This window comes from Lutjanus erythropterus, chromosome 19, assembly GCF_056507025.1.
Source record: "Lutjanus erythropterus isolate fLutEry1 chromosome 19, fLutEry1.hap2, whole genome shotgun sequence".
Classification (NCBI taxonomy): Eukaryota; Metazoa; Chordata; class Actinopteri; order Lutjaniformes; family Lutjanidae; genus Lutjanus; species Lutjanus erythropterus.
This window is the reverse complement of record NC_139335.1, coordinates 6,417,379-6,444,783: the sequence shown is the minus strand read 5'-3', so window position 1 is coordinate 6,444,783 and position 27,405 is coordinate 6,417,379. Positions and strand designations below refer to the sequence as shown.

General features: G+C 41.7%; 1 protein-coding gene across 1 annotated transcript in view; it reads left to right on the top strand.

Moving 5' to 3' along the window:
* The first annotated feature begins 3,234 nt into the window (after positions 1–3,234).
* plekhh3 (pleckstrin homology, MyTH4 and FERM domain containing H3) overlaps positions 3,235–27,405 on the top strand; it is a 44,642-nt gene continuing 20,471 nt past the window's right edge. The window contains exons 1-3 of the mRNA XM_084745105.1: positions 3,235–3,879; positions 11,330–11,385; positions 22,660–22,754. Coding sequence (XP_084601231.1) covers positions 3,745–3,879; positions 11,330–11,385; positions 22,660–22,754 — 286 coding nt within the window. The 5' untranslated portion in view covers positions 3,235–3,744. The remainder of the gene's footprint in view (positions 3,880–11,329; positions 11,386–22,659; positions 22,755–27,405) is intronic.

The following is a 27,405-nucleotide window of genomic DNA, read 5'->3' as shown; positions in this document are numbered from 1 at the left end:
TATTCTCTCTTGCATGTACAGTTATGCGCAAGTTCTTTTGGAATGGACACTTACATGTTTAAAGGAAAGGAAACTGAAATTAAGTCTTTTGGGTTGCACAAATAGCCATCTCTCCTTTCCTGTAACCACCGGGGGTTGAAATGTGGGGCAGTGTGTTTGCTTGTGTTACTTGAAAGTGTCTGTGTGTGTCTGCGACGGGGTGAGGGGTGGTCAGGATTACCGTGCATAATGCTGCGTATACCCCAGCTGAAAAGGTGCATCCATGAGCCTTTTTATTGATTTAGAAAGCCCTCAGGGAACCTATAGGGACAAGGGTTAAAAGTATCTGAAGGGTCAGTATGCTTGTGCATGCACACTGCAAAAAAAAATGTCTGTGTTTGTGTGTGTGTGTTGTGGGGTTAACTGAATCAAAAGGGTGCATCCATCAAGCTACAGCAGCTAAGAGCTCTTCTTGGTGAGGAATGAGTTAAAGCCAGCTGACTGTGATGTGTGTGGGGGGGAGTTTGCACAGAGCAGAGAAGGGGAAATGAAGGGATATTAAGGGAGAAATAAGCATGAGCGCCGAGGGGGCTGGATATATCACGTGTCTGGATTTAGCACCAGTCCTCCTACCTCCTACTGCTGTATCTTTGTAGACTGTTCAGCAAAGTGGAAGAGGGAAGAGTGGGGGAGGAGTGTGTGTGCATGTGTGTGTGTGTGTGTGTGTGTGTGTGTGTGTGTGTGTGTGTGTGTGTGTGTGTGTAGCAATAGAAAGAGAGTAATGTAAGAGAAAGAATAAGACATACAGAAGAAATAGTAAAGAGGAAGCGTGAAAGTGCTGTAACTAAACACTGAGGGTAATTACTCACATCATGACGCTATCAAATCTGATCTCGCCTTCGAACAGAGTATTTTTAAAATCAGCCAGTCATGCGCTAATGTTCACTCACTACTGATGAAGATTGTTCTCAAACTGACAAAATGAATAAGCTGTACTACTATCAAAGTCTACTAATTAAACACAATGACAATCAAGGTTTCTCAAAACACAACCCAGATAAAACCCAATCATAACCATGATGCTAATGTGCACGGAGGGGAGGGGAGGGGAGGGGAGGGGAGGGGAGGGGAGGGGATGGTTTTTGTTTGAGCATCATTCGATCAGTGGTTGTTAGGTTTCTCAAAGTTTGACACACAGTACCCTATTATGTCTACTACAAATAAAACTCAATTGAACATCTACTGCACCATCAGATCGTGTGCTTTTATGCCAAATACAAAGAGCTCTGTTGTTACAACCTACTTCACAAGTTGGGTGAGTTGTAACAGTAGCTGGGTGTAGGTGTAGCAATGAGAGGTAATTTGCTAATTTAAGATCCACACAAACATATGAATGAACTTTACTGAAGAATCAAGAATAAACAGTTGTTAATAAAGTGGACCATTTAAAGTGACAAAAAGACGTGTGTTACACCTGTGACATGATTCTATCACCTGGTGTGGCAGATGTAGATGTAGCTGCCCCTGGAGTGCACATTTTTTGGGCCCAGTACTGACAACGTATACACTTTACCCACACTTCTTTTCGCCTTGAGTTTGCAAACTGTTTCATGCACACACTGCAGAAATTATCATCATTTTAGCAAGTTTTTGGTCATAAAATCTGGAATGTTGCTCACCGAGACACTTCACCTGTGAGCTCTAAAAGGAACTAAAAGTGTATGGTATTGATGACACCACTGCAAGGCAAGGCAAGGCAATTTTATTTATATAGCACCATTCATACACAAGGCAATTCAAGGTGCTTTACAGAACTTGAAAATGCATTAAATTAGAAACAATAAAATAGCATTAAAATTGCATTTGAGATAATTAGAAACAAAGCTAAAAGCAGGACAATAAATAGTTTAAAACATTACAGAAATGCATATAAAGAAAGAAGCAAACATAAAACAAAAGCGACAGCAGACAAATATAAAAACAATAGCTACAGATTATCCTAAAAATATGTAATGTATCCACTTCACTGGTAAGCTGCAGTAAACAGTAATGTTTTAAGACCTGATTTAAATAAGCCGACAGTTTCAGCTGACCTCAGGTGTTCTGGAAGTTTGTTCCACAGGTGGGGAGCATAGAAACTAAAGGCTGCTTCACCTTGTTTGGTTCTGATCCTGGGAACACTGAGTAAACCTGTTCCAGATGATCTGAGGGGTCTTGGTGCTTCATAACGTATAAGCAAATCAGAGATATATTTAGGCCCGAGACCATTTAGTGCTTTGTAAACTAGTAACAAGATTTTAAAGTCTATCCTCTGCAGCACAGTTTTAAATGATTAAAACTGACTGTTAAAACTGTAGACATATATACATAGATGATGCATTGGCCTTTGGATCATACATCAGTGCTACCATACCATATTGTATGAGTCATGTTGTATTCAAGGGTTCATGATCTACGTGGAGAAAGAAAAAAAAAAGATTTTTTTTTTCTAACTTAAACCATGTAGATCATGAACCCTAATATAACACGACTCACAGAGATCAGTTGAGAAATAAACATTTTAGCACTTTTTATCCAGAAAAACTCAGCTATCCCATCTTCATGTATTTGTTCACAGGTCAGTCTTGCCCAGTCCAATATGGTGGCAATACTGGCGTAACACAGATACAATCCGAAACATTCAGTGTGCCGTCTTCATATAATATGTCTATAGTTACACCTAAACCTATGTTACAACACTCCCCGGTCTCCCCTAAAAATACTCAGTGATTTTAAAACAACATAAAGTGCAGTGCAGCGCCTTTGGATCAATGTAATGACAGAAAACTTCTTTATTAATTCAACATATAGGCTATTCAGATGTGTATTTCTTACATCTGTAACTGTAGGTTAATTATGGGCCAATATAATACAACAAGGCAGGAGATTTAAAGCATAAATTAAGTCTATTTACACTTACTATCAAGTATAATTCCCTGTGTGACCACTATAGATATGACGGGGTTATATTAAATACTACAGACAGACTCATGCCCGGCAGACTTTATGGTGTTTTAGATTATTTGATTATCATCATATCTATCAAAGGACGTGTGATGCTTTTACAGTGTGGAGGGGCGTGCACTGTGGGCGTGCCATCCCGGGGAGTGTCTGCGCGCAGCCAATCAAACTGTAGACGTCAGGTCTGTGGGCGTGGTCGCCCCTCCCACACTATCCTGTCCCAGCTGCAGCACGCTTTTGTTGAAACTCAGAAGTCAGACAGTAGGTTCTTTACAGAGGTGCACTTTCATGTTAGTCACCAAACGTGCTCACAATTTACTGACAGTAGCTTTGTCGCTCTTGTCAAACGCGTTCATATGGATGGATTGTTAACTTTCAGAGTCAGTTTTGGAGACTAAGTGTTTATTTTTTTTGTTGTACTTTGATCGAAGTTGTTCAAACAGGGACAGCAAGGTGTCGTGAGCCAGTCAACTGGAGTCCTGGAAGAAGAGGAGGGGAGGATTTTCCTTGAAGCACTTCTCTGCCGGTTTTCTGGAAGTATGACTGCTGTCATGTACACTTAGCAGACATTTCACATGTTCTCTGTCAGACAGGAGAACAGGAAGCTTATGCTACCCCTCATCCTCCTCTCTGGATATCTATGGAGAGGCTGTCCTCCCGTGTGCTCTCACGCAGCTGTTGGAGTTACTTGCGGCCGAGGCAGCACCGTGAGCGTTGAATTCACCGACCTGGATAGCAGAAGACGACACTCTTAACCTCATTTGAATGCCTTTGCAAGGAGTTTGCTGGTTTCTGTGCTGCAGGCAGGGCTTCAGTTTGCTCGGACGGGACTATGGGGAGAAAGAGGAGGAAGAGTCTTTTGAATTGCGCAACAAGGAGGACTCGACTCCCAATGGACGGGTAAAAAAAAAAACCTCCACCTGCACTACACAATAACACGTGCATGAGTAGTTCACATACACATTTTATAGCATCATTTCATTCAATATATACTTATGTATATTTTCGAAATCTCAAGTAGTGCCTGCAAAAACTGTCTTGACCGTTACACTTTGAACATTTCAGAAGACGGGGTCATCTTTAGGAGCTTAATTTCAATTTGGTGCAAACAGATGTGCTCACCGTCCTTGACATGAAAGTTACTGCTTTTGAAAAGTAAATGCTAATTGTAATTTCAAGGTATAAGAAATGCAACCTGTGGTTGTTCATAAGAGTGTCCCTATTGCCCCCAGTGTTCACATGCTGGCTGTTAGCTCTGCATCATCATCTTGTTCAAGCCTCTATGAGATGCAGGAAACAGAATAATTTAGAGCTGCAACGATTAGATGATTAATCGATTAGTTGTCAACTAGTAGGGATGCACAATATAAATCGGGGCTGATTATTGGCTGTGTTGGCCTGTCCAGCTATATCGATTTATATTGGTAAGAAAATATCGATATACTTGAGTATCGTGATACCATAATAAATTTTAAAAACTCTGTATCATGATAACTGTACACATGCAAATTCATGGCAGTGATTCTTTTTGTGTTGCGTTTAAATCCCTGACCACTAGATAGCGCATTTATCTGTCTGTACTGTTCTGAATGGATAAAAAGAAAATTTTTAAGTCCGATTTTATGCACACGGTGGTGTGTTCTTTATACTATGGCATTTTCCCAAGAATTTGATTTAAAATTGAGTCATAACAGTGTATTGTGATGCACATCGTATCGCCATATTCTTGCCAATACACAGCTGTATCCATCAATAAAGGTATTGACACATATTAGCCGATAAATATCGGCTATACTAATATGACTTGACGAATAACGCCAAAGCATTTCATTTGAATTCATAGGAAAACTGCTTTTTTGAAAGCCAAAGTACATTTGTGAAGTTTTTAAATGACCTTTACTAGAAACAATAAATGAACAGTTAAAGAGTCAGACCTGTTTTTTTTGTTTTTGTTGTCATAGTGATGTCAGTTAGACTCGGTTGAGTCAGACCTGTGGAATATTAAATCATCCACCTTTGCTTACTACATCTGAGCCTGTCTTACCCTCAGGTTATATGAGCTTCTTTTTAAAATGCAAAAACTTAGAAATATATTATCAGTATCTCCCATAAGAGGCAGGTAATTATCAGTTATCAATTGCAATCAGCTGAAAAAAAAACATTTTGTGCATTCCCATCAACTATTATATAAATTGTCAACTATTCTGATAACTGATTACGAGTTTTGAGTCATTTTTTTAGGAAAGATGTCTCTGATTTCAGTTTCTCATATTAAATACTTTGTTTTTTGGTCCTCTGTGACACTAAACTGAATATCTTTGGGTTGTGGACAAAACAACATTTGACAACATCTCCTTGGACTGTGAGAAATGCTGATCAACCCTTTTCTCCATTTTCTGACATTTTATAAACCAAAAAACACATCAATTAATTAAGGAAATGATCGACAGATTAATGGATAATGAAACTAATCTTAGAATAATGTGCTGCTGCCTGTGGCCAGAATGACGTTCAGGTTTGCACGGACATGGAGGCTTGGGCAACATTGAGCAATCCCACACTCACACTCTCTTACACACACACGCACACAAACACGCACACACTGATGCAAGCTGTAAAACCCAGTGTGTTGAACTGATCCTGTGTGTTTGGCCTCCGTCCACTCAATTGCAAATAAGACTGCGGCCTTGTCTTCTCTGTAATGTTAGTCATCTGATCAGGCACAGAGAGTTCAGCATTGTCCACCCACTTGTGAGGGGGCATTGTTGCCTTGAATTGAGGTAGGCTCTATCTGTATGACCCAATGCACAGCTCTTTATGTACAGTCTCTTAGAAAAATCCACCTTTAAATATTCATTGGGATTTTATGCTTTTCCTCACACAGAGGCTCAAATGTCCTCATATTTTTTTTTTTTTTTTTGCCTCTGACTGCAGTGCAAACTTAATATTCATGATCCATTATTTGATATCATAGGCCTATGACTTACACTAACAGCTTGGTCTTGTAGATGAAATACTACCAGCTGGTGCCACTACTTGCATGGCTTGTTAACCTATTTATTCTCCCTTTTGTCTGCTTGCAACCAACCAGTGCGACACCACGGCGATTTGCATGAAAACGTTGGGAACAGATAAGTTTTACACAGTTATTGCCTCAACCGAAGCCTAACCGTACCAGCAGCCACCAGATAAGAGCAACATCTGTTGCTCAGGGGTATGCAGAGAGGTGTTGGTGTGTAGTACTCTTCTTCTTGGCAAACATCCCCCGTCTGGGTCATAATGTACCATCTGCCTGGCCATCGGTGGTCTAAAGAACCCAACCGTTCTCCATATTCACGATCAATACAAGATCATAGTAACACGTCCCAGTGGAGACGCGTGATGGCCTTTTAAAGTGAGGCATGGTTACTTTCCCAGACCCCTCATTAAAATGTAACTTGCTGCTCCATCTGCAAGATTGTGCTCCTGTGGGTGGCTTGGGTTGAATGTTGGTTTATTGAATTGTAGATTGTGTTGTTTAGAGAAGAACGTGGCTCTATGAGATTGTGATTTTGAGGTATTAGCTTCTTCTCATATAATTGGCTGAACATCAGTATTGTCCAATATGTGCCTTGTTGTCTACTATTGGCCCATTAGTATATGATGACATTCATCTACATCCATCAGTGGCCAATGTTTATCTGTTGTGCCACATAGGGCTATGACAGTATGGATTTTTTCTTAATGCAGTGACAAAGCAACATATTCCTGCAGGATGGCGGTTTACCACGACTGCCTTAATAATTATGATTTACTGGACTTTTTGAAGCATACTGTCATAAGTGTAGCGTAGCTCCTTTAAAGAATAGGACAGGGCATAAGTGTGTGCAGCGTGCAAGTGAAGGAGAGCAAGCAGCAGACTGTCAGTGCTGCTTATAGTGGAGTGGAAACTCAGACTTAGCAGTAATTTGTCAGATTGGCAGTAAATGTACAGTATATGTTACAGCTTCTCAAAACCAAGAAAGGTTTTGTCTTTTATCACCCAACTGCTGGAAAAGTGACTAGGTTAGCCCTGAAGTAAGCTGAGCAGGAAAAGCTGTTGTTAAGCTAATGCGAATGCTAGCATTGTATCTCTACAATATCAGCTGTGTGCAGAGGCTGTGGCTGTGAAGTGGGAATAAATAACATCAAAAACAAAATAAACAACAACAGAAAAACTCATCTGTATCAGCTTGGCCAAATGTCTCTTTTTAAAGACAAGTTGCATGGGATACAGCTGCATTTAACTGTTATTCCCAAGGCCAGTTCAAATTTGTGAAACTGATGTAATTTTTCACAAAAGTAGTTCCTCAAACAAAGGTGCCTCTATCATTTTTTGCTATTTAAGCAAATGTATGTCAGTACATAATGCTTCTCTGTAGAGCTGCTCTCAGCCTTACAGTGATGTTACATCACTTGGTTCTGTTGATTTCTTACTTATAAATATTCATTAATGAGAACTGACTGGTCCTGAGCCATAAAAATGATTGTAAGCCTGTTTTAATCAGAGTGCTATATTTCCCTTTGAGGAACATTATGTTGTAATCTATCATGTGGTCAGGCCTGTTCAGTTGATCAGATTAGTTATTAATGGGAGGAACCACTTTATTGACTGATGTAACTGATAGTGTTTCACCCAGTAACCAAAGGCAGTAAAACTGCTCTTATGGACTAAACAAATAGTAATCCACTCAGGTGTTTTGAAGTTATTGATTATTGATTTCCAAATGCTTGCATGAAGTCAATACACTTCTACAAATCCATCCTGTTTCCTCTTGATCTGTGTCACTGGTTTATGTTGGCCATTGTAACTCTGTGTCAATAGTTCACGCTGAGCCAATAATTAAGACCACAGCTGAACCACTCTCAGCCAATATCATCAGCTGACCTACTCTCAGCCAGTAAAGTTCATTATGGTCCCCAGAGTCCCTCCCTTCAAAATATACAGATCTAACTGCTTTCCATGGTGTCAACGGAGGGGGGTGGGGCGGAGGGTTGAAGATGGTCTACAATGATTCCCAGGGAAAGCCCCTCAGGGCTGCGTTCCATGGTTTACCCAGAGAGCTCCATTTCGTCCAGGGCTTGACAGGCCACATTTTCAGAAGGCAGGTCCAGACCTCCCTGGGTGTATGTGTGTGTGTGTGTGTGTGTGTTTTGGGCTTCGCAACACTGAAGTACTCCATTTAGTAGACCTCCATCCTTCCCCCTGCCAGGGATGACCACAGTAACCCACAGGTCTGGTGGAGTCTCCCTCGCTCAAGACATCCAAAACCTTCACCACGATCTCCATGCTGCCAGAGGATGCCACGACGTGTAGCATCCACAGCACCAAAGCCATAGGCAGCACACTGTTCCCTGCCAGGACTCTTCTCACTGAGGTTGGAATCATGAGTCAGAGCTGACGCTTGTGTAGGTTTGGCCCTTCAGAGCACAGGGCCATGTCAGAACCCTTTCCCTGCGTGTTTACAGTCCTCATTCAAAGAAACTGCTCCCCAACAGCTGCCCAAACAGTCACACTGCACTGAATGCCTCCAGTGTTGGGACAGCAAGGCACTAATTTTAGGACAGGACATCCGTCATTCTCTCTTCTTTCCATGTTTCCACTGAAACTTTATTCAGCTTTTATGTAACGTGGAGTCACGTTTACCAGCGAACTTCAGAGTGTGTAGGTCTTGATGCTCGTAAGTGTGGGCTGGAGTGCCGCAGCGCATCCTTTCACTTTGAACAAATGGACACAGGCAGGTCCCATTAGCCGTCACTACTGCCCTCTGTCTTCGGAGGTGTCACGGTACGCTGGTTTATATTTGGTTTCCGTTGCGTCTCTGCCTCACCACCTCCAGGCCACACATCTGGTCTTCAGGCCGACACTGGCTGAGCCCAAGCATTTCCTCCTGGTTACTCAGCCTCCCAGGAGAGCTGAAGGCAGAGAGAGAGTGTAGATGGGGGTTGGGGAGGGGGGGGATGAGAGCGGAAGTCAGCCACGGAACGAACACATCACGGCATCTTTCCCTCTTTTCCCCTCCATACTCTGCTCTAGTCTGGAGTGATTCATCCCCTGCCCGTCCAACTTTAGGGAGAGCTTTTTGCCAGGGCTCTGCATCGCACGCTATCCTTGTTCCTCATCCCACAGCCCATTAACTCTATTGGAAAGCTATTTTTCTGTAAATTGTCACGGTTTGTGGAGAATTACTCAAAAAATTCCAACTTGATCTACCTGACCCATTAGTTTATTGATCCTCTGATTAGTTTATATCATGAACTTACAGCTTTGCAGGCAGTTGATGTGATTAGCATTGATTTGTCGTTTTCAGTCATGGCTGTCTGTCTGTCTGAATTGGTTAAATCATTCATGGACAACAGACGGGGGTAGGGAATTACCGAACACACGCACGCACGCTCACTCCTCCATTCACAAGCCGCTCTCTGACTGTTCAGTTATTCTTGCCTGTCTGGTTTGACTTTTACAGTACCTCACCCTGAGTTAAACATTAATCAAATCTCATTATCCAAACCCTCATCTTTTCCTCATTTGCCTCAGAGTCCATCTGCCTTATAAATATAACACAGACTCCATACAAGCCTATAAATTTGCAGTTCATGTTTTCTTTGTTATTTTTGAGCCGTCTAAAAGGAAGCAGTAGACTTTTTTTTTTGCAGGGCAAGGGCTATACTTAGGCAAGTTTGCCCAGTAGTAAAGTGTGGTGTGTGAACTGTGAGGGGCCCAGAGCTGACCTGGATAGTGTTTCAGGTAGGCCAACATCCCCCCTCTCGAGCTGGGCCGGGGCAGCCACAGGAGCTGGCTCAAGGCTGTGGCTCACAGAGACAACAAGTCAGGCCACGAGGACACACAGTGCTGCCCTGCACACCAGGGAATCGTTCCAAATTGCACACAGGCGAGCTCTGATGTCTGATGGGGTTTTCCAAGGTCAGGTCGGGAATCTAGGGGCCTGAGCGCTGTGAAAGGAAACATCCTTTCCCATCTTCTGCTTAACAGGGGAGTCCTGGAATGAAAAGTTCATTGTTCCAGCCATGAAATTTGATTTTACGTGTCTGCCAGGGGCAGCCCCGTTCGTAGTCAGTAGAAACACTGACCCCAGTTTCCAAATAAAACTGATGTCCAAGAAAGAGGGAATGTGATTTGATATGAGAAGCTGGCTTGCAGTTGAGATAACTTCTCTAACATTTAGCTAGGGCAGGGTATCAAAAAATCAGCACCACTACTCCTACCTGTATTTTGGCCTCAATATCCACTCCTGAACAATACTATTTTGATACCAATTTTCTGAACTTAATTTTAACAAAAAGACAATTACATTACACTTTTTGGTACAACTGCTGCCTTTAAAAGAATAAGCAGTTCAAACATCTATGAGCAGCTGGAGAAACTGTTTTTACTCTGAGCTCTTTAACCTGGACAGCTAAAATGAGGAAACTGGTGGAATATCTGGACAGTACTGGGCTATATAAAATTTATGAATAACTGTATTAAAATATGAATGAATATGAATATGAATAACAGTTTCATATTTTTGTATAGTCCAGATATTTCATCCATCTTACTTTAAAATGAGTTCTTGTACCGTGATATGTAATTTTATTTTCTGTTCTGTTGTCATTCACAAACCAGTATTGAACTTTTTTGAAAGATACCCAGCCCTAGTCAAGACTGCTTAGATGTCAAAATTTAGCACTGAATGACAAGGCATTTGACAAGTATTGAAGATTGATTCCCAGCCCTACATTTAACGAGCAGTTAGTGTAAGATTTGTGTCTGTGTTCATCACATAATCAGCACAAGTACACCATCATTTTAGTACACACACTGCTGATTTTATGCAATCCCCCCAGAAGTCTCTTTGTCTTTTTCGTTTGTTTAATCAAGCTAAAAGCCTTTTATCACCAACTTGTGACACTATAAAGGAAAGATGAAGGCATGATCTGATTGCAATCTTAAAGACCGGGTTTATTTTTAGGTTAACAACTTTCTCAGAGAAATGACTTCTCTGAATAAAAGCACGGATTTGCTGGTTGGGGTGCATGCAGCTATTGCACAAAAGAATCCTCTGTTCCCCACTCCTGTATTAAATGAGCCTGTTTTGGATGCCATATTTCTCTCCACCAGCTCACCCCTTGCAAGTGAAAGCCAAGCATTACAGGAACAGAGCAGCTATGTGCTGCGGCTGCCAGGAACTGCTGCATGCTCTACTGTAACATGGCCTCTGAAGGCAAACTGTTTAGGGATCACTCAAACCTGTGGACTAGTTCTAAGGACTGACTGCTGTTTGTGTTGCATTATCATCTATTTACCCTATTCTCTCTCTTCTGTTGACAGAGTCCAGCTGAGGTGACTGTTTCTCAACCAACTCGCACAGCCAATGGAACAAACGGGTAAGGAGAGAGAGAACCAGACTTTTTAACCTACATTTTAGGAAGTGATAGTTCCTTATTTTACTTGTATACTTCCTCTGATTGCTGGGGATTTTGGTATTTTTTCTCAGGCTAGTCACTTGATTTTTTCACTTCTTCTGTAGTGTATGCAATCTCATGGGGCTCTCCTCATGTGTCTACCCGTAACACATGTGCCTAACCTCATATCCACACACACGCTCACATGTGTGCAAATGCCAGTGGTACAGACTCACATGCATATTGACAGATGATCTGTCCCCTCCGAGCTGCATTGGTACTTTTGATTGCTTATGAATAATGCTGTCAGTTTCAATTGGTTGAAGGAGAAAGTTGGATTATATTTACTGTAACAAATCAAAAAAATCACTGAGGAAAAATGTTAAAATACTCGCTTCCCTGACAACAATTCTCTTGCTGTGGTCTCCTTTGAAATCTGTTTTTGTTTGCCCGTTTCACGTTAATTAGAGTTCAAATCAATGCCAAATGTTTGCAGAACAAGCTAGTGTCTGTCGATGATTTGTTAGAAATCATTAATAATCTTGTAGAAGGAGTACATGTGTATTATGGTTAAATTGAGCAGTATGTTAATGGGGTCTGGCAGGCTGTGAGATGGGAAATTCCTTAACTCAAACTCCAGAGTGTGTTTTTTCAGAGCAGCGGGCTTTGTTTTCAAGATAATGGGTTTAACTTTGCATTGACGACAACTGACAGTTATAATCAGCTGATCAGTGTAGGACTCGTCCTCGCTTATTATTGTCAATTTACGATGCTGCGCTCGTCTTGCACTCCAGTAGTCTTCCTGCAGCCTGTCTGAGCTTCCTTGAGTCTGGGCTGGAGTACATAAAATAGGATTTCAACCTATTTAATATATTGTCTGTGGCTCCTGTTCATTATTTGGACTGCTGTGCTCATTTTTGCACATGCAGTTGCTACATATTGCTCCTTTACCCTCTTGACTGTTTGAGTTTTGTCATTCAAAATTTGGTTTGGCTGTTGTCAGGGGCCACATTAACCAATAATATGTCAGTCTTCAACCTCGATGGTTGTGACCAATCACATTTGTAAATGTCAGGTTAACTCGTACCAACACATTCAGTCACTTTGTTAGCTAGAAGGCTGTATACGCAAACTGACGATTACAAGGAACCACTATGTGTCTCAAGAATAATGAAATTCAAATGGTCATGTGGTTGACAATTGAATGCTAGTGCTAGTGAAAAGGAGTGATTCATGGAGGCCTTTATCCAGACTATTAGTGCAGGGCTGTGATCTCAGACAGTGATGTAGCCAGGCTCTGCTCCTCTCTGTCTCTGGCATTGTGCCCTTATCATCCCCCCGCCCCTCTTCACTCATCCACAATCTCTACTGTACATCTGCCGACTCACAGGCAATGAGTCACAAAGCTCGACATGTAGGACTACCATACATGAATAGACGAGGGTCTGCAACAATTCTCAACAAGAAGAGAGCTGCTGCAGGAAGTGGGTAGGGGAGCCGAAGCTGAGACATTCTGCTGCAGTCATACAGGACATGCTGTCTCCTGAGGCTTGAGGGAAAGAAGGAAGGGAAGACGTGAGGAGCAGGGCAGGCTAACTGGACTGGGTGACTCAATCCTACCTCAGCAGCACTCCCAAAAGAGGTGTGGCTCAGGAGTGTGTGTGTGTGCGTGCGTGTGTGTGTGTCACTTCTACAATAAAGTGGAGGTGGCCTCAGGCCACATACAGGTTTTGGAGGGAGTGCGCTAAAAGCCTGGCAGTAATCATCACACTTAGGGCAGAGATTAGAGAGCGTAGTGCTTGGTCATTACCTGGCCAATGACTGAACACGCCCAGAAGTTCAGCTGTATGGAGGGAAAACCAAGCCGTGCTCTGATAAGTCAGGGCATTGTGATGTAGCAAATGGTGCCATATCCATTTAACTTCAGTCTCATGTTTCAGGTAGGGCAGCTCTGGTTTACTTTGTACTTTTATTGAGCTATTGAATTGAACTGTCCAGAAGGAGACATTAATCTCAACTATTAGTTTGAATAATGACCCAGATTTGATGGTGACAAATTGGGAGGATTTATGTTTGTCCTACCAGACTGGGGTTAATTTGGTAATGCTCAGATAATTTGTCACCCTGCAGACATGATGTGGTTAGGGAGGGAGATAGGCCCACATCTGTCAAAGCAGATTGGTGGGCAGACACAAATCTTGAGTATGGGCTGTTTCAGGGGTCTCCCAGAATTCCTGATCGCAATGGCACATTACAAATATATTTTCTGTATAGTATGCTGAAATTGTATGTGAATGTACTCGTAGTCACAGTCAGTCTTTAAATTACTATTATTTGTGTGTATTATGCCTTTTAAGTCTTCTGACAAAGACTATCACATAGATTTTTATCTGCAATAGTGGTTGTTTAACAGTGAAGAGACCTTCATGACGTCATCAAACTACTTCTTTTGTTATGTTTTTATTGTCTTTTCTTTGTAAGAGACCCCTAAGTGACAGACCTCGCATATTGTGCATTTATCTTCTGATTCGGAGAGGCTGGGAATAAATTTTTCAAATAATAATTAATCAGTTTGGCCAAAATCATGAGTCCTGTAATCGATTTCATGTGTTTCCTTTGATCTCTCTCTGTCACAGGCAGCCTATGCTGATTCCTCCCTGTAAAATATCTTGTAATCAGCAATGTAGCAGGGGGGTAAACCCAAGTAAACACACCTAATTTCAGATCAACTGTATCAACCAATGAGGGGAATCAACGTGGGTAAAGGACGGTTTCCTGGTTACAAGAAGGAAAGTTGTTTGGTGTGAACAACACCGCCATCTGATGACTTCAACGGTTGTGTAGTGTGACCAAGGGTTTACTGAGGTTGTTGGTGATGGACACATCTCTGTAGACAGACAGTGTGAGGTCTCCCCTGTCTGTCTGCCTCTCACTCAGCACAAAGTGCCAAGCGGCTCGCTCCTTCCTGCTATGCTCACGCTGAATTCTGTCTTACATCACCACTATTTTTTCATCCCCACTTTCCTGACACTCAAGTTCTTGCTCATAGCTGGGCCAGAGCAGAGTACAAACTGTACCAGAAGGAAAGTGGACACTTGAGGACTTGTCCATCTTCCTTTCTCGCCATTTGTTCTGTCTGCATTCTCCTCAGCTCCCCTTCTTCTTTGACAGTCATAAACTTGCTGCCAGACTGTAACGGCTGAAAGAGACCAGTGTTTCAAAAAGTATTTCATGTGTGAGAATTTATGTATGTGTTAGGGAGCGAGAGCATGTATGCATGAAACATGTGGGTGTTTGCGTGAAAAGCTTAGAAGTGGGCCCCACGATAATTGCCTGTCTGAGTGTCTGTTGGCCTGTCTGTCAACCGTCCAACCATCACAAACTGGCCCTGTTTACAACACCAGCAAATATAGAAAGTTTTAATTCACCATCAGGGTGACTTCATTTAAACTGAGAAGTCACTTACACTCTCTATCATAAAATTTCTTGCTGATCAACACTCTCCTTCACTCTCCTGAGTCAAACTCAGACTTCCTGTCACACACGCCCCTCTCCTCCTCCTCCTTTCTCAAAACATGACTTTTTTCCTCTCCCCTCTGCCTAGTCCAGAGTTCCTTGGCAGTGGTCTTGAGTAAACAGCGTATTTTTAGCTGGGAGGTCATATAGGCCCAGTCTTAATCACCACATTCCCATTTTCCCACCAGCTCAGCTTCAGCCAGAGGCCTTTGCAGCCGGCTCATGCACTGTGGGGGAGGGGATAGAGATTTTAGAGAGAGAAATGGACTTCTTCAAAGTGAAACGTATTATTTAGTGCTACAGTATATTAATAAAGGCCGACTCAGATAGTGTTATTTATCCTTGGCGCTTGTTTGGAAGCCTAAAAAACTGTTTAACTTGATGTCTGGCTGACATTTGTGTGTCCCTGAACATCAGCGAAAAGGCAGCTGGTTTGAAGTCATCTGTTTGAATGGCTTCATACATCAGATAAATCTTTTTGCATTTCTGTGACACATCTGCACAAAGGTCATTTTTTGCAACCGTGCATATTCTTGTGGTCACAAGGACCCGCTTTGTATGCGAGAACATGTCTCCGCTGTTTCCACTGCGGTCATCTGAGCCCGACAGCAAGGACACCGCTTTTCTAACTTTAATTAGCATCTCGCCGTTTTGATTAGACCCTGGACTGAAATCAATTACTCATCGCTCCAGCAGCCGCCACCAGACAGACACAAACTAATCAACTCATTGTGCTGCTCATATTTGGTGGATTTAAGTGTGTCACCTCATTGTCACCATGAAAGGACTGCAGACAATGTGCTCATCAGTTGTAATGACCTTATTTCAGAATGTAGGAAGGAACAGCCAATATGCTGCTGATTGGAGTCAATCTGCAGCTTTAAAATGTTAATGTTAATGCTGCATTCAACAGAATGGGACAATAGAATGGGAGGAAGATATTCATACTTCCCTGAGTTCACATATGGTGGTTACTCCATTGTTTGCCATTTGCTACTTTTGCAATGTTGTGCATTTGGCTGAGTACTCGATACCTTTAAGGTATCAACTGAAATAACCCAACACCAAGAAGTATTGAAACTTCTCCAGTCAAACAATATCCAGATTTGATCCCTTTTGGATCCAGATCTAGAACAAAAAGCCTATTTTCATGGTTTTGTATGCAGCCAATCACCACAAGTGTTCCTTGATGAAATGCAATATTTGATTGTCCCACTATGGCAGCAGCCGCAACTCAAACAGTCTGTGGTATGGTGAAATTAAGAGCACTTATTTGACAGAGTTGGTATTCTGAGATGCCATCTCATAAAAAATAATGCATAAAATGGTGGAGGATTTTTTCAGGAATGTTTCCATTCACATGATGAATATCAAATGAAGTAGAAGAAAGGTATCAAAATAGTTTTCTAATGGTATCATTTTTATGGTACTGGTGCTGTATTTTTTTTTAAAACCATACACAGGTGAATCTACAAATAATCGATTAGTCAACAGAAAATTGATTATCAAGTATTTTCATGAATGGAAAATCATTTTAGTTATTTTTTAAGCAACAATGCCAAACACTTGCTGGTTCTGTCTTTATAAACACGATGATTTTATACTTTAAACCAAATATCTTAGCGTGCTGGAATGTTAATGAGATAAAACAAGACATTTTAAGACAGATTTTACACTATAGACAAATGATATATCAATTTGAAAAATAATAGGCAGATTAATCATAATAAAATAATGATTAGTTGTATCCTTGAATGAATCAGTTAGTGTTAATTTTAAATTTTATTTAACTGCCAGTTATGAAGGCTTTGCAGCCATTTTGCCAGTGGTTTGTGTTCTTTTCACTGAATGGGAGATATTGTTGTCAGAAATTCCCAGTATCTCTGACTCGACTTAATTACTCATAATTACAGTTCAATCAGTCTGGCTGCATGGCCACTGATTTCTGAACCATTTTCTGTTCATCACAAATTCTACTTTAAGCAATAACTGCAATTTTTTCTCATAATATAATGACAGTGGACAACAGAATAGGGTCAAGGTCGGTATGATGGACAAGATTTACAGGTAGTGGGCTTGAACTGAAGTAGCTAAAATTTAGGGTGGTTCGATATCAATACAAGTGTCTAAAAATGCCTCTAATACTGCCTAAAATGCAGGATTGGGGATTTGCGAATACGTGAGTCTGTGCACAGATCCCATGCTACCTCATGTATTGGCGTACGGCAAGGAGGAACAATCTGGTTGATTGTGTATTTCCTAGTTGGAGCTCTGTGGTAAAACCCCGAGCAGTTGTTTTGAGATGCCTTTCTTTTGTGATTGTGACCTGGTTTGAACTTTTGGAGTTCTGGGGCAAACAAATTGGACCTTTGCCAAGTGGATTGAAATCTGAGAGTCACTGGTATCGGATCGGTATTCAGTATCGCTCAATGGCAAAATTCAGGCATTGAAACAGCTATCTGAAAGGAAAAAATAGACTAGGAACATTTCTGCTAAAATCCCCACAGCCTTGAGCACAGTGGCATTAAAATTAATTGGTTTTATGCTGATAACATAGCCACATGGGTCTTTTCACTAATGTGAGCGATTAGACCTCTTCACAGGTCTGTGAGATGTGTACTGTACTACACTTGGCTGACATCTCCTTGACTCTCCTGTTGGTTTTGTTGCACCTGTTAGGGCGTGACAACATACACCTTTATCACTCTTGTAAGTGCCTGGAATTTGGTGACCTCATGCAATTCCTAATAAAACTCCACCCAGGTAAATCTGAATTGATAGGGCTTTGCAGAAGAACAAAGGGAAGCCGTGTTTCCAAATTGATGAATATAAGGAGTGAGTTTAGCAATTCATTACCTGAAGTTTTGCTGGGTGTTATTTGATTATACTGGACACCTCAATGCATCCTCTTTAAAATTGTTTTCCTCCATTGTTCTTTCATGTGAACTTTATTTTTCTGTTGTTAAGGCATAAAAGAAACGTGAGAATATATGTATGACATTGAGAAAGAAGGGAACCCTAGAGTTATGAAATCATTGTAGCACTCAGTATCACTTTTTTTGAAGTTAATTGTCTTGATCATGGTTTATGGTTAAAATATGGTCTTTCACAACATAACAACAACTGACAGCACAGTTGTAGGAGCCAATCACAGCACTTTAGGGGTAGATGGGGACAGGTTTGCAAATCTCGGAAATCTAGGGTTCCGTTTTAGACATGACAGAGAAAGTAGGTCGCACACAAACCAGTAGTAGCGACAGTTAGTGATGGGTAGATGAGTATTGAACAGCTCATCTCATCATCAGTCACGTATCACACAGGCCTCACTGGCTTTTTACACCATATAGTCTCAAATTAATGTTTCTGCACAGAAGCTAGATGACATTTACACTCACACAACTGAACAGGATATACATACAATATGTCCTTTAATTTATTAATTATGAAATCAGATCTGTGTTGTTGTACGTACAGTATCTGGAAATATTTCCCATCAACTCTCGGATCGTGTTTTTTCCCTTCTGATTTTTCACGATTTCCCCTTCTCCTCCTTTGTGGCTGAGCTAGGAGTTTATTTTCTGGGCTGAACTTGACCTGCGTGATCTGAGCTGCTGACATGTTTCTTTTCACTTTCATAAACAAATAATTGGGAAGATGTTTTGCTTGTTTCCCATGCTGCACTTCCATCTGAAGCAAAAATACTAACTGGTCTGTGTTCCTAACTGAAAAACTACTGTACAGTGTGTTGAACAGGACCAAAAACACAGAACAGAAGAAGTACCTCGATTTTCAACACACGTCAAGCTTCCACATTTGAATCATGTGACGTTCAAATGATGCTCCTCCTCTGCAGTAGCTGATGTTTAGTCCTTGAGGAGAAGGGGGGGGGGGGGGGGGTACTGTCTGTAGATGTGCGCTCACTCTTTTCTCTGTGCTGTCTAATCCCCATGTCAAATTGTTTCCTGCACTCCACAGGAAGTTGCCCACTAAAGGCCCCACCGTCACGGCCTCTGCTGGGACTTCTGGGAATGTGGGGGCGGTAGCATGGGAGGCTGGGGGGGGGTTGAAGGTGGGGATTTTAGGGCTGCTGGACAGCTGTGGAGAGCCCAGAGCCCCCACATCAGCAGCGCTCAAACGTTTGCCCTGAGCTGTATCACATGTAGTTTTCTTTACTCGACAGCCATCTTTATTTTGTTACACCACTGACTGAAGTGTGACTGGAAAGCAAGTATTGATTGAATCATGCCGTGCAGATGTTAATCAACAAAGTTCCATGTGCATGTGAAACTTAGGACATACAAGAATCATGCTATTGTGTTTGTTCTGATGGGGGTTTTTGTGTCGTGCAAAAGATCCAGCCAAAGCCTTACGCGATGTAATATTGAAAAAAAAAAAAAATGAAGACAATTGCCTGTTTAACACAAGCTGATTGCCTTGAGGATAATTCCTAAGAGTAATGTTAAAAAAATAGTACCTCTGTGACAAAAACAGTACAGATTATTAATACTATTCAAGAAGGGTCCCTGATTGAAGGCGTTTTGGTACAGAAGGTGCACATATGCGCATTTTCCCTCAGGTTTGTCTGAAACAGGCCTGTTAATGAATTACATCCTTCTTCATTAACTACAGAGACCTTTGTGCAACGTCTGAGGTTTGTAAGTGTGTGGTCAGCAGATGCTCACATATTTATATTTATAGAATATTTATTGTATTGAGATTTTTTTTCAGCTATCATTTAACCTCTTGAGTTTATTGAGTTTTAGACTGGACTTACTCTTGACTTTTTTATTCTTTTAACTCTATTGATGAAGCCACTTTATCTTATAATGTAAAAGTAAATACAAATTGGTAAGTTATAATAAAGAGAAAAACTACAGGTCACTCAGTAGCAGATCTCTTCCATGAAAGCGGAAACTTATATTTGGATGTAATTTTGATTAGTAAATATAATGTAATTGCATTTCTTTTCTCAGTAACTAACAGATTACTGTTACATTTATTTTGAGATTTAAGTACATGTAAGTAGTTACTACTTACTTGAAAATAGCGTTGCTAGTACCCTATCAGACAATTTTGTCAAACTTACTTTGCTAAGGCAGCATTTAAATTGAAGGTCAGTGCTGCTAAAGGTCAAACCCTGGGTTTGGACCTGTGCTTCTGTCCCCTTTCAGTCCCTGCTCCGTCTCTACACGGCCTAAAAGAAGCACTGAAGTTGACTCATGAAGTTCTTCAGATTAAAGGTGGAGGCAGACCAGTCAGGGGCTGTAAATTCAAGTGGTGTGGCAAAATACCCACATTTCTTAGAAACCTGCAGACGTGAGAGCCAAGTTTGATTCTGCACTCCAAGAACATTCCTCCATGGTGTACAGCCATGTGTACCACATAACTCTTCAATAAACTGTCAAATTCAAAGTCATTTCTGTAAGACTGTTGGTTCAAATCCTGCACCGGTTGTTTATAAGTTTAGAAATTCTTAATTGGCCTAGTCCTAAATTGTTATTTAGGAAATAAGTGTAAGGATAGTTTGTGTTATTGCCATTGACATTTTGGGTGCAATCCCATCATTTACAATAGCACACATTAACCCACAGTGTTGAACAGAAACACCCCCACTGTGCACAGCAGGCTCCAGTCAAGGCGTAGTTTTTCTATAATTCTAATCCCCCTTTCATTTGGGCTACATATAGACTAACTGCCTGTCTGCATGCATGTCTCTGTTATGTAGCAAGGGTTATTAACAACCTCAAATAAGAGACGTCGTCACATTTCTGTGTTTATTTTAATGCCTTTAAGTGGGGTCTGTGTATGCAGGGACTGTCAGAGGTCCCCGAGGGCTGGTGCTGTAGCAGGCGATCCGGCTTAGTTATACACCCTGACTGAGTATAATGTGACAGGATCTTGAGTCTTCTTCTCACTTCTGCTTTCTGACGACGAACCAGTTCACACACATGTATAGAAAAACTGGTCCACTGACAATATAGAGTTTCACTGTGTCTGAGTGTTAGCTTAAATTAGAGACTTATGCTATTCGGTTAGGATCTACAACTGCAAATACATTTCATAAAGGAAACAAACTGTACACATTTAAGCATGCATGTATTTGCCTGTACTGTGAGAGGAATCCTTTCTTTGTGGTGCTTCCTGGTTTTAGGGCTTCAATGGTATGGATTATTTCTCACAACAGTGACAAAGCAACATATTTCTGCTTGATGGCGACTGCCTTAATACATACTCATGGCGGACTTAACTTAGCAGTAAGCTGTCAGTGTGGCAGTAAATGTACAGTTGAGGTTGCAGTGTGTCAGTTAATAAACGCTGCAGCATCTCAAGACCAAGAAAAGTGTTGTCTGTTATTTCCCAACTGCTGGAGAAGTGATGTGGTTAGTCCTGAAGTAAGCTGAGCAGGAAAAGCTTTGTAATCCATCACTGAACTGCAGTGTTGTTTTGGAGGCGTGGTGAAATAAATCCATAATGATAAATCAGTGTCTTTGGTGGTTATCTATTCATTTTCCCTATCTTGAGAACATTTGTTGTTTTTGTTGTTTGCACGTTGTTAGCCACCCACTGGCAATCCCAAGATACCTTGGGTTGTGATGGTCAACCAATCTGTACTTACTACTACTACTGATTTGTGATTTTGTGCTTTATAAAATTTTACATGACTTGACTGAAGCATAACAGGCCCTGTTTGAGAGTAATGTCACAGAGGTCAACCTGATAAACCACAGTATAGACCAGATCAGGTCAGCGCACACAAAAAGACAGGAAATGGCCTCTGCAGTCATGTAAGCCGAGTCAAAGCAGATAAGGCTATATTCAGACTTATTGATTATTGCTGCTTTCCGCGAGGAGGAACCCTCTTGAATTATCAGATCAATACCGACATAAATCAGCTGCTGAAGGAGTAGGTAACAAGAGGCCAAATATCCTGGGAGGGAGGGCTCGATTCATTTCCTGAGCAATAATGCCAGGAGGAGGGGGAGGACAGGAAGCAAGGAGGGGTTTGTCACTTGTGCCTCATATGTGAATTAGACCCAGGAAATGGAGAAAATAAACGAGTAATTAGATAAATAAATGAGGAGAGATAAAACCTCTAAACAATCTAATAGACTGTAAATGGGCCTTGGCCTAAGATAACAAAGTCTGTCCACAGCATTGTCTGAAAAGATGTTGAAGCGTCACGTATGCGGAGGTAGCTGCAAACATGATCATCAGGCATTAACGAGGGAGAGAAAGAACAGCAGTGTGGCAGATTTACAGATGTTTTTGATGTTTCTGGTTTTAACTATCCAAGGCTGTGACCTCTTGAACCTTCCGCCTTCCTTCGACCGGCGTGAGCTGGCTGGCTGGGAGTCAGGCCGGCGTCGCTCTGTCACGTTTATTTTCAGTCGCCCGCTCGCTCGGCTCAGCGTCCAAAGTGATAAAAGAGAGACGAGCTGTCCACAGTGGCGTGGTATGCATCAGTGTGTGTTTGTGTGCTTGCATGCTGCTAGGGAGGGAAAGTGGGAGAACGCCGGAGGACAGATATTCGTGGCGCTTCTTCCAGTCCCCCCTGTGTGACCCCCCACCTAAAGAGTATCAGAAAGGCTTGTAGTTGGCACAGTGTCACATGGGGGGGTTCGCAGCCAACTGTGTGTCTCCAGGCCAATTAGCTATCCAATGGGAGGGAGTAGTCAGGGGAAGACTGGAGTCGAGAGGGAAGCGGAGTTATTTACATTCTGTTTCTGCTCCTCCACACAGGCACACTGTCTCCGAGGTTTCTGAAGAGATGAAGAGCCTGATCATCGAGAAGAATAAGATGGGTCTGGAGGAGGATCCTGAACTGCTGGTCAAAGGTGAGTCAGACTCGGACACCGCCATCACTCTGGCCTTCCTTTGACTGAATGCATCTACCTGCAATGTTCAGTTGTCGTGAACATCACCGTCAGTTAATTAACATAAACTTTTGGAGGTTTTGATGCCTCCATACGACTCACATAAGCAAACAAGACCATATGCGAGAAGATCGGCTATTTCTATACAGTTATTCCTAACAGTTGTCATATGATCAGATGAGACGAGTCAGTGTTTACATTTACCCAGCCAACGTTACAGCGAGTAGCTTGTTAGCCACTGAAAAAGAAGCAGGAGGATGTCTTTATTTGGATAATATGATTTCTTTAAGTTATATTTTGTGGTTATTACAATGAAAAACTGCTGCCTTTTTGCAAGTATTTGCTGCTATTTTTGTTTTATGTTAACATAAATAAAATATCTCTGCACTTTAGACTGCTTGTTGGATTTTTAGTTGACATTTTGTAAACTCAACATTTAATGGATTAATCAAAAAACTTTAAAAAAAACCTAAGTTTAATCAATAAATAAAGTCCAGATGAAGTGGCATTTCGAGTGTATCTAGCTTCCGCATCTCATGACGTATTTCTGAGTGAAACAGGATAGGCGTGGTATAGCCAGACGTACCATGCTGTTGCTAGCTAGCTGACTAATGAATCTTAGCTCTGTGCCGCTAAAAGCTGAAGATTGATTAACATGTGGATGTCGTAAACTCACATCATATTTTGTTTTACAGAAAGAAAACATGACTGGATTTTTAATACATAAAATCTATGTTTTTGTTGTTTTTTTGGTGGGGGGCATATATTATTAAATAGGTGCACAATATGACCAGTGGTGTGATCTGACAGATCCTGATATCTGATGATGGTCATTTAGACTGAAATGATGTTTAATAAATCAGCAGAAAGTGAGGCAGTGTGCGGGAGTTTCTCTAATTGGCCCTGATGTGATCTAAAAGGGTTAAAAAGAGCATTTTTCATTTCATCTAAACTTAAAGATAATCCCTAGTTGCAGCCCTACTTTGCCCTTCAGTTAATAAATGAGGTACTTGCAGGCCTCAGTTGGAGCTGTTCATCTCATTAAGTGTAGTATATATTTCATTACTCTAATTGACTCTTAATAAGTACTGTCGCAGCCCCATGCTGTGCTGTCGCCCCGTAGCCAACCTCTCTCTGACCACATGTGGCCCACAGCTGCCCCCCTCCTCCTGCTCTGTGTGTTCGTGTAAGGATAGCTACTGGCATTGGGAGCACCGTGTTGGGTGTCTGATGCTTTTGAGGAATGATCTCATAAGATATTTCTGTGTGATTTCTTTTTTCTTTTTTTTCCTTCTTGGCCTGCTACTGAAAGGCAGCAGTAAAATGCCAGCACTTGGATAAGTTACGTCCTGTTTGGAATGGCGGCAGTCAGATTGCCTAATTCTGACAGCAGTTACTATGCGCCCTTGGCTAGTGCCCCTCCCTTACCGCTGTCCCCTCTCTGTCCCTGTCTCACTGTCAGAGGAGAAGAGTTTCCCTCCAAAACAGAGGACAGCTATTTTCCTTGGGCAATTGATTACCCTGTCACTTGGGATTTCAGGTTTTACACCACGCCCCCGTCCTTCAACCTACCACACTTAAAGTCACCACAACAGTTGGACACCTCAGGGTGTTTGATAATCCCTCTCATTTCTGTGTGTCCCTCACGAATAAGTTTTCAACAGTTCCACTGTAGTGTAGGCTCAGGTGATATGGCTGGAAAGTCTATCACGATAGTGAAGTTTCATAATCGTTGGTATCGCAAATTATCAATCATGTAGGTCTTGACTGGCGACATGTATTTCAAAGGGTGAAAGCATCTGAGGTGTTAAAATAAGTTTGGAAAGTTAAGAAAATGGATGGTCTGGGTTCACAGCGGCAGCAGTCCAAGAATGACGTCCCACTCCTCAGCAACATTTTCCCGCTTCTCCACCTCAGCTGGCTCTTTTCAATACGTAGAGGGAGCCCTTCTACTCGGAGTTTCTTCCCTCTGAGCCCTTACTTAGAAAAAATAAACAGACAAAAAAAAACTGCCATACCAGCGATCTGACCTGTCCTGTTTTTTCTGCACTCATTTTGCATGGTTGTCTCGTGTTAGTCGCACATGTCAATGGGGCAACCGAATAAAACAACATTTTATCAAACTCCTTTCTTATTGCTGTTGATGAGGTCTCTATCACCCAGGCCGACTTTATTGGACATTTTACCGTGCTCCACGTTCCTTGGCCACTTAGTCTGCAGAGTTTGAGCTTGTTTTGCCTCATGTTCCACTGACATACATTGTGTGACAACCCAGTGTATTCACAGTTCAATAAGGCAGGTAAAACAGAAGGGTTTATTTGAATATTAATAATAGCATCACAGCGAGTGATCCAAACTTACATCTCAGCCCGGCACATTACCAACTTGATGCTCTGTGCACTCTCACACTATGGTGCATTGTCCAAAAATTTGCACATAACCAGTCATAAACTACAACAAAATGACTGTCTTCTCATGCTGTTCACAGAATAATAGAAAGAGAGACATAACCTTAGCATATTTCACAATTCAGAATGTACATTAACCACTGTGTAAACTTGAATAATATTAGAATATAAATAACATGACATAACAGCAACATATTAACATCCACCATGAGAGCCTTGTTCTTGTTTGTTTTTCAGCAGGACTTCCAGAGGTTATATGGTGTAAATATTGTACCAGGCTGCCAAATAGGCTGCCAACATTGCAGGTATAGACTGGTGATGGTAGGATGCATTGTAAAACCCAAGAAGTGGTGGCAGAAAAACATGTTTGGATGTTGGTTGGTTGATTGACACACCTTTGTTGTTTTACAGTTAAAATGAACTGCTCCTCACATGATGTAGAGCTTTTCATGCTCATTTGCAAAAAGTTTAGTTGTGAATTTCTTGTACATATATATAAAGTTCAGGTCCAGTTTATAATTCATGATATTTAAGAATGAGCAAGTCTTGCTTCCTTTTAAATGTGTAACATGAAGCCTGTTATGGTTTTTGGTTCAGGGGCTGACGTGAGAGTTTAGTGCTTAAAGGACCAGTATGTAGAATTTACTTGTATCTAGTGGTGAGCTTGGAGATTGCAAACACCTCATCTCGCTCTCCATTTTCAAGCTTAGGCTGGCCATGAAAACAAAAAAAGGCCCTATTTAAAGCCAATGTTTAACTTGTTTATTCTGGGCTACTATAGATGCATACCTATGCCAGTGGAGATTTTTTTTTTCTAAGATTGTGCATGAAACAAATTTATAATTAAACTTTAAAGTAATGTCTCATGTTTCATCATAATATTAATATTCAGTACACAGTGATTTGAGGCTTGCAGTAAAAAGGATGGACATGCACAGAGAGAGACTGTTTGCTCAATCTGTGTTTAAGGGGGCAGGGTGCTGGGGGTCAGGGGTCACAAATGAAACAAATTAAGGGCGAGCCGTGGCCCCCAGGGGAGACATTAGCAGGCCACAGAGATGGGATCCAGATGGGGGACCATGGGAGGGGTATACAGGGGGTCCCGGGACTCTTTCTGTCTCTCTCCTTTTTTGCCTTCCCTTATCGCACTGTTTAAAGTTCCCAAAAAGAGCAGCATCTGTGGGGCGTCCCGTGTCTGTGACAGAGGCGTCAAGGTAGCAGGCATGCCCTTCTCTCCATGTCTCTCACCCAGTCAGCTTGTCTGCCTCCCCGTCCCACATCCAGTCTGTCAGCAAGCTCAGCCTGACTTACCTCATGGTTTTTATTTATCCATTTCACGTTGGGTTTTGATGCTGCCCCCCTCTGATGTGGTGTTAAGTACCTCCAGGGTTTTGCTTTGGGCTATATTGGGTGGGTTTATGGTGGGTTCAGACCTGCCACTTATATCGTATAGAAACATTCTCAAACAGGAAACACAGCCTGAGAGGCTGAGCCTTTGCCCCCCCTCCTCTCTCTTTATTTTTATTTTGGAGTAGAAGTGAGGCAGTGGAGGCTTTGCGCTGCCTGAGAAAACCACTTTGAGGCAAAATGGGGGAGATGAAAGTAAATACGAAGGGAGTGAGAGCAGAGGGAAGAAAGATGCAGGCGAAATGAGCGCTGGCTAACAGGTGGCACGCAGCTTGCTAACCACAGAGGAAGTTGTGATGCTGGTGTGGCGTCACTGCTGCTTTCACAGGGTAGGAAGCTGAAGGTACATTGCCTAATTGTTCCTTTAAAACCTCTCCCAAATATGCATGTGCAACCTTTATTACATTAGATTGAACACAAATGCTGGTACTGTTTTAGTTCTGCTAGACCTTTCTGCTGCCTGTGATACAGCTGATTGTTGCATATTACTTGATCAATTAGAAAACGGGGTTTGCATAATTGGGACTGCCCTAGACTGGGTTAGGTCCTACCTGTCTTGCCAGCCAAATATCACCTGTGGTGCTCCTCAAGGATCTGACCATGGCCCATTACCGTTCTATATTTACATATTACCACCAGGTCAGGTTATGCGCAACTCCAGTATTTCTTTCCATTTTTATGCTGACGGCAACTAGGGTTCCTACAAGAACCCAAAAGTATGAACGCATTACTCCTGTTCTTGCTTTGTTGCACTTGTTACCTGTATTGTTTAGAACTGCTTATAATATTTTATTATT